This window comes from Eupeodes corollae, chromosome 2, assembly GCF_945859685.1.
Source record: "Eupeodes corollae chromosome 2, idEupCoro1.1, whole genome shotgun sequence".
Lineage (NCBI taxonomy): Eukaryota > Metazoa > Arthropoda > Insecta > Diptera > Syrphidae > Eupeodes > Eupeodes corollae.
In genome coordinates this window covers 66885374-66894039 of record NC_079148.1, presented here as the reverse complement: position 1 = coordinate 66894039, position 8666 = coordinate 66885374, and the positions used below count along the sequence as shown (strand labels likewise).

The 8666-nt window shown below is 37.4% G+C and overlaps 1 protein-coding gene across 1 annotated transcript; it reads left to right on the top strand.

Moving 5' to 3' along the window:
• Positions 1-4537: 4537 nt before the first annotated feature.
• LOC129943989 (NADH-cytochrome b5 reductase-like) lies at positions 4538-5501 on the top strand. Its single transcript, XM_056053097.1, has one exon. The coding sequence runs from the start codon at positions 4560-4562 to the stop codon at positions 5499-5501; it is 942 nt and encodes a 313-aa protein (XP_055909072.1). The 5' UTR covers positions 4538-4559.
• Positions 5502-8666: the final 3165 nt, after the last annotated feature.

The window sequence follows — 8666 nt, the reverse complement described above, 5'->3', positions numbered from 1 at the left end:
GTTGACTTGTGGATTTCAATAGAACCAGCTTGGATTCAATATACTATCCTTTCTTGAGAGTTTTTAATAAAAAGCGGGATCAATGTAGATCCCCTGTGATACCTTAACGTTTTATAACTTCTCTAAAAAATTATCATATAACCTACGATTCTATCTGTTGTCATTTTCCAACCACTTAATTGCTTTAATAAAACCTGAGAAACTGTTTTCTGCAAAGTCCTCCAATTCTTCTAGACTACCGAAGAATTATTTTACTAAGAATCTGTATCTTGGGTGGCATAATTTTGGACAATAGTATAGAAAGTGCCGCATTTATACTTCCTGCGTTAGTATGGTAGTCGCGATGTTGGAAAAAATGCCGGAAGATGTTTCAGAATACTTTCTGGATATTTTCTATGTTCAAGAGTTTGAGTATGCCAACTATCTTTGAGCTGCTGCTCTGGAAAATGACTTAAGTTTCTTAAAGAATATTTAAAGAAGAGGGATTATTGACAAAAACATCACTGAAAATTGTCGTTATCATGGTTTACATGATCGTCCGAAGACGCAAGCAATTGGCAGAATTGTGCACAAATTCGGGGACACTGGATTGCTAACAGTAGTTATTTTATCATCGTTTCGCTGGTACCACTGAAAATGTCGGTGCTGTAAATGAAAATGTTGCCGAAGACCCGAATGTGTGGATTCCTAGTGGATCTCAGGAATTAGGTCTGTCTTACTGCACATTATGGCGTATTTTGCATTATGTATAAAGTCCAGCTCACACAACAACTGAAGCCAGCTTAACATTCACAACGTTGTACTTAAGTCAAAATTTTCTTCAGCGTGGGAGCACATTTCTTACTCGGAAGGTTTGTTTATATACACAACTTTCGTATTTGGGATTGAGATCCTAATAATGAAAAAAAAGTCACTGTTTGGTGAGTTCAATGTTCAAATGGTAGACATGTGCATTCAAGAGGACACAAGCGTCCACAGGTTTTTCTCAAAATCAACCTCTGCCTATCAACTCCTACTCACCTACCCGTGGTGAACATCGGGTGCGTAGAACCTCAACTGGAGATTGAGTTCCAACCCCAGTGGAGAGTTGTTGTTGCAGCAAACGAGAGAGGGGGGAGAGGTGTTTCAACTTAGGCACCTCTCCCTATTCAGACGGCAGCGGAGGAATTCCCGAAATGGAATCAACGGTAGCGTCTACAGTTCCAGTAAGGTTGAACTACTTAGTGATCACCTTATAGGGCTTCTTCGACTTATTCAGAGCCCAGGCCTATAAGGAGTGGTTTTATCCGGCTCCCCATCCTTGGAGTTATACTTAGGATCTGACCCTCCAGGTTGGGGGTTGTGTCGTCGGGGGAACTTACTGACAACGTAAAAGCTGTTAGATTTGCGAATCACCAACACGCCTCGGATACGGACGGATTTACTGTTGACAACCAACGCAAATGAATTAAGGACAACGAACTTCGGATATGCACGTGGAATGTTAGGTCCCTTAACAGACCACGTGCGACCAAAGAATTAGCGGAGGCCAATCAAAAAGAGGACGAAAAACTGCTATATTTACTATGGTGACTGCTACCACGAAAATCAACAGCGCTTATTTGGATGCAGACTAAAGCAAGAGCTATAGGTGCATCAATGAGCGCTTCATGACCATACGCATCAAGTATAAATTCGGCAACATTAGCCTGATATGCGTGCAAGCCCCCACAGAAGAGAAAGACGATAACACCAAAGATATGTTCTTCGAGCTCTTAGACAAAACATATGAGCAGTGTCCTAGGTACGATATTAAAATAGTTCTGGGCGATTTTAATGCCGAGCTAGGAAGAGAAGACATCTTTGGTGGAATAATCGCGAAGAACAGCCTGCACGACAACACTTCCGACAACGGATTCAGGCTCATAGATTTTGCTGCGGGGCGAAACGTCATGGTAGCCAGTACGCGTTTTTCACACCTAAACATCCACAAAGGAACTTGGACTTCTCCAGACCAATCTACCGTCAACCAGATTGACCATATTGCGATCGACGCCAGACACGCTTCCAGCATCATGGATGTACGAACTTTCCGAGGAGCTAACATCGACTCGGACCACTACCTCGTTCGGATTTCCAGGAACCCCTGGTTTGATGAGGAATGTCGGCTGGCAAATGCTGCCAAACAACAGACACGCAAAACGGCTCTGCATGAAAGGACGAGAGCTGCTCATGAGCTCTATGCGCAGAAGAGGCGAGAGGAACGCCGAATTCTCAGAAGGAAAAAGAGAGAGCATGAGAAGCGTGCGGTCAAAGATGTTGAGAGGTTTAAAAGCATTAAGGAAGTTCGGAAGTTTTATGAACAGGTGAAACGAAATTCACAAGTTCATAAAACTCGAATTCCGCTGTCAGACAGGATGATCCATTCAACATAGACGATGAAACCCAACAATCCCGTCCTCCCAACTTAGACGAAGTAAAGATTGCCATATCTAAGCTGAAGTCTAATAAATCTGCTGGAGCGGATGGCTTGAATGCCGAGCTCTCTAAAGTAGCTGGAGATAAGTTGGTTAGGAGCGTGCACCAACCTATCCGTAAGATATGGTCGGAAGAAAGCATGCCCGATGAATGGAACCTCAATATTGTTTGCCCGATCCTGAAAAAAGAGACCCTCTACACTGCACCAACTATAGAAGAATCAGTCTACTTAGCATCACCTATAAAATCTTCTCTGCCGTAATATGTGAACGTCTAAAGCACATCGCCAACAACCTGATAGTTCCTTATCAGTAAGGTTTTAGACCACGAAAGTCCACAGTCGATCAAATAATAACATAACGGCAGATCCTGGAAAAAACCCAAGAACACCAAATCGACACCCACTATCTTTTCATCGATTTCAAGGCCGCATATGACAGCATATACAGGGACGAGCTGTATAGAGCCATGTCTAATTTTGGCATCCCCGCCAAACTCATCCGTTTGTGCAGGATGACCATGGAGAATTCACGCTGCTCCATAAAGGTTGGAAACAACTTAACAAAACCTTTCGATGTCAAAAAAGGTTTCAGACAAGGTGATGCGCTGTCATATTATTTTTTTAACATCGTGCTTGAAAGAATAGTGCAAAGCTCACACGTCAACACTAGAGGCACCATCTTTCAAAAGTCTGTCCAATTACTGGCATATGCTGATGACATTTACATAATCGGAAGGAAGAACTCAGCGTGATGTAAATGGGGCTTTTGTGAGTATTGAGGCAGAGGCGGCAAACATGGGTTTAACGGTTAATGAGGGCAAAACAAAGGACATACAACACCGCCGTCTTGGTCAAAACGTCACCATCGACAGACGTAACTTTGAGGTAGTCAAGGACTTCGTCTACCTAGGCTCCACTGTAAACGCAGAAAACAATACCAGCGCTGAGATCAAACGCAGATTTCGCTGTTTCTTTGGACTAAGAAAGCAATTGAGTGGTAAAGTCCTCTATCAAGGGACCAAAGTGTTGCCATATAAGACCCTTCTCATCCCCATCCTTCTATACGGTGCAGAAGCATGGACTATGACAAAAGAGGATGAAAGCACCTTGGGTCGCTTCGAGAGAAAAGTTCTTCGTGTGATCTACGGCCCCGTATGCATCGAAGGAGAGTGGAGGAGAAGATGGAACGACGAGCTGTACAGCGACGTAGACTTAGCCAGAAGGGTAAAAGTCCAACGACTTAGATGGCTGGATCACGTAGAGCGCATGGAAACCAATCCTCCGGCCCGTAAAGTCTTCGAATCCACACCCACAGGACAGGGCAGTAGAGAAAGACCGCGGTTCAGGTGGCGCGCACGAGTGGAAGGTGACCTCACCCAACTTGGAGCGCGAAACTGGAGACATTGGAGACGTCAGATTCATATTATGTTCTTGGTCCAGCTCTCAGTTGAAAGTAGTACTTTTTGCAACAAAGTTTAGAAAATAAACAAATACAAATTTTGTTTTCATATACAAAAAACAAATAATTCAAAATATAATAGGGATCATATCCATTGACTCAATAGGATTAGTTTTGAAATTGGAGAATTGAAGGGGAATTCCTACAAAAAAAAAAAAAAAAAAAATATCTTCTAGGGGGGGTCATGACCATTAAGACCCTCCCTCTGGATCAACCATTGATAAAGGTACAATTTAATAGAAGTCACTAGTGTTATTGGTTCGTGAGATACTTGGGGTTAACCACAATTTTACATTTTTTTAAATTACTTCAGTTAAAAAAAAAAACAATTTCAATTTCTTTGAAAGTAATTTCGGTGTCTTTCGATGTTATAATCTGTAAAAAATTAATTTGAAGTCGATATCTTTTTCAATTCTAGATACCGGACCGATATCAATAACTTCCCATGGGAAGTTTATACAATGCAAACCTAAACGACCAACAAACTTTTTAAACAACTTAAATAGATTCTTACGGAATGTTACATTTTCCATTCGACAAGTGAAAATAAATGCACTTCAGTTAAATTCTGACATTTCAACATTTGAATCGAACAAACCTTTTGTTTAGTTTGTTTTGTTTTTCCATGGCAGTGTGTTGAAGATGTGTGAAATAAGTGAAAGTGATTGTTGTGGAAATGGTTGTACAAATTGTATTCTTGACTCTAAACCATTATCAACTAAACGAGCTGACTTAACACAAAAGAAGAATATCCTACACACTTATCGTAAATACAAACTAATCGAAATAAATCATTACAATAATCGGCCTCATTTAATTCAATTGAAGTTTACCATCGCCGAAGAAAATGGTGATAACAAACAGCTGACGGAATTTATTTTGGATTGTCCGCCTGGGCACCATCTAATGATGCGAGCGCCAGTGTTTGATGGAACGGGTATACGCTGCAACAAAACTGTTCTACGACCATATTCGCCATTTTGGACGGATATGACAGAATTTCAATTTAAAATACTCGTTAATTTAAAACCAAATGGACAAATGACAAAATATATCGAGAAATTGAAATTAAATGATGAAGTCGAGTTTCGTGGGCCAATTGGTGTTTTCGTCTATGAACCAAGTTTGAATGCTGACAGTTCTTTGGTAATATTTTGTCAAGGTGTTGCTATTGCTCCAACAATTCCTATCTTGGAAAGAATTCTCCACAACGAAGATGATAATTGTAGAATATACCACTTTTCATGTTTTCAAAATATCGATAGTATAATTTTTAGAGAAAAACTAATAGAATTTAATAGATATTGGAATTTTTCAAGTGAAACTTATTTATCACACCAGAAATGCAGTGAGTGCTGTGATTTAAGCTTCAATGGCGGGTGCGAGCACTTTAAGCGACTGCTTAAGTACAAGGAGCAAGTGAAGCCACGTCGTTTGAGTATGCAAATTATTAGCTCGAGTCTTGAAGAAATCAAAAGTACGAAGAAGCAGTTTGTCGTTTGTGGATCTAACACTTTTCAAGAATTCATTAAAGATTGTCTTATAAAATGTGATATTAATAAAAACTGTATATTTGTTTTTTAAAAGAACTCTAATTATATTTTTGTTCTTCATATCAGAGCAGAGATTTTCTGCCATTATTTGGTCAGCTGTCAATTGTTAAGCTGCCATCTTTTAACTCAGACAAGTGAAACAAAAACGCGCCAAAAAATTGTTAAGATTCACGAAAAAAATTGTGAACATTTTAGTCACAATTCTTAAAACAAAAGCATATTGGGTCGTAGTGAAATGCTTTTCAGCCGGCAATGGAGAAAATTCGTGTTAAAATAAAAAAAAATCGTATCTTATGACAAGCGAACTTCGAACAGATGTATTTTCATTTTGAGAGTTCGGAGTTCTCTCACTATCATAGCCATTATTCATTGCTTGTCCATTATTCTTGAATTGTCCGCCGTTGGAGGATCAGCTTCGTTATTTATACAGCAAATGTTGTGCAGCTGTTGCAACAATGATGCTCTGAATTGTTGTTAGTTTTACTTTTATTCCTGTTGATAATATAGGATACCTTCTTTTCCATACTCCATACCAGCGTTTAACACAATTTCTTGTTCTTATCTGAGATTCGTTATACAATGTACATGTGTACAATCTATCTTCTAAAGCAGCTATAACACAAGGAAACCTTGCAAATTGGTAAAATCCATTTACAACCTCAAACTTTTCCTCAGGTGTCGCCGGGAACTTTATGTATTTCACTCGAAGTAGAGCAGTATCATGAGTGACTATCTTACAAATTGTGGTAGCGGATGATTTAGAAACACCACAAAAGTCTACCGCAGTTATTTGGAGTGATCCACTGGCATACAAGCGCAAGGTTAATGAAAGCTTGATTTCGGCAGATATTGAATGGTTCCTGCAAAATAAAAACATTTTAAATTTTATCATTACACAATATTATTATATTTTTTCTTACCATTTAGTTAGTTGCATTTTGAATTTGGGATCGGATTTGCTCCAAAACAATGTAGGCTGAATTCTTCGACATTCGAAATCTGGTGAAGAATTCTATATCGTCCCAATATTTGAAATGATTTGTTCTAAATTGAATGCGTTTTTCTCTTCTCACATTCGCAACTAAAATGGAGTTTTCCTCATCACTAATAACTTCAATATAACTTTCCGAACTCGACATTTCAAAATAACAATATACTTTTTATTAATATTTATTGAAAATAGGATAAATCACCATCATAAATTAATTCAATATTTAATATGAAAATGGCAGCTATTCTGACAACTGTTGGAATGCTTAACTTAAACTACAGAAGGAACTTAGTTCAAGGTTTAAAAGAAAGTGTGAAACCGAATAAATTGTTGAACTGAAGTTTAAACCAAAACCGAAGTTTAAACTTCTACTGTGAAACTGGGGGTAAGTGATTTAAGCATCTCAGTCGTTGAACTTTTAGCCTTTTGTCTAAGTCCACGCCACTGCACAATTAGTAATGCTCTTTTTTCCATCTTAGTCTCCACTCCACTACTTTTTCAAGGACGATGTTAAAGAAATCGCATCACCTTGTCTAAAGCTTTTTTGACATCGAAAGTTTGTGTTAAGTTGTTTCCAACCTTGTGAATAATGTGAATGTCCATGTGAATATTTGATCCACTACGGAATTAAGTGGTCTTAGACCGCACTAATAAGGGCCTATCAGGCTGTTTACGGTGGGCTTTAGACATTCAAATGTAAAACTAGTAGACTGATTCCTCTATAGTTGGTGTAGTTAAGAAGGTTTCTTTTTTTCAGCTTTTTAAAGTTCAGTTGAACAAAGAACTCAAGGCGATCAATCAGCAGCATGTCGTTAGAATGAACATTTATTTTTAAGAAGATTGCAACAAAACCATTGAAATTTTAGGAGAAAAGTTTTCTGCCTAGATGTAGTCTGATAGTGATCTTTTATGTCATCTACTTTTTAACGTCCTTCTGTAGGTTGAGCAGAAATACAATTGATTTATGTATTTTGTAAAGCTATGTAATTAGAAATGTTCTTAGTTTTCTTGAAAAGTAACTTGTTGACTAGAAACAAGAGATTACGTCTTAAGATACATTATTATTTTGTATACCAACCCTACAAAAGGGAAAAGATAGCATACATAGTTTGGAAGGATTCATATCTAGTATGTCAATTATGTTATTAACTTCCCATAGGAAGTTATTGTAATGGGTCCCATTTGTCAAATTGAAAATTTTGACATTTCTCGACGTTTCAAGGTCCCTAGAGTCGAAATAAAAGATTTTTAAAAAGATGTCTGTGCGTGCGTGTGTACGTACGTTCGTACGTCCGTACGTTCGCGACGTTTTTTTCGTCGTCCATAGCTCAAGAACCAGAAGAGACATCAACTTCAAATAAATTTTGTTATACAGATAATAAGGCAGAAAGATGCAGAAAGGGCTCTCAAGAAAATTGCGTGGGTGGTTTTTTTACCATAGCAGTTTAAAAAAAAGGTGAAAATTTTGGTTAACCCTAAATATCTTACGAACCAAAAACGCTAGAGACTTGAATTTAATTTTATATAATAAACTGTAACGTGATCTCAAAGAAATATTTTTTTTGAAAAAAATCTATCTAACGGTTTTTTTTCTAAATCAAAAAAACTGAAAAAAAAAATTTGTCACCTCCAAAATTTAACGACTTACATATGATTCCATCTCCAAAACAATTTTGAGCAACGGAGAATAATGTTTTTGAAATCTGATAAAAATTTGAGAAAATCGAATTGACAGTTTTTTTTTTACAAAAAATAAAAACCTAAAAAAAATTTAACAAAGGTTGGTAAAAATTTATTTTCGACTCAAATATCTTTTCAAAACTATAAAATATTGGCTTCAAACTAATTTTATTTTACAGAAAATATTGTTTTCGATATTCAGTGATTTTTATATAAAAATCCAACAGTCCGTTTTTCATAAAAAATAAAATCTATAAAAAATAGTACTCAAATTTGATAAAATTGATACTAGTACATATAGACAAACTTTTAACTTTTAAGCAAGACAAATCGACAGACGGGATGGGAAGTTATCAGTGTGGGTCGCATCCAAGCCTCTTTTTTCTTTTTGGGATAAAATGGACTTTTATTGATATCTCTGAACATAAAACAGAAATAGAATCAAAATTATTAAGCTAGCCATACACAACAGAGCTAAAGATCCAAATGGATCGGAGCCAATATAAAGTCGAGCGTGTGTGGGGA

Coding starts and splice junctions, on each gene's coding strand:
- LOC129943989 (XM_056053097.1), top strand. CDS start 4,560: ATGTGTGAAATAAGTGAAAGTGATTGTTGTGGAAATGGTTGTACAAAT.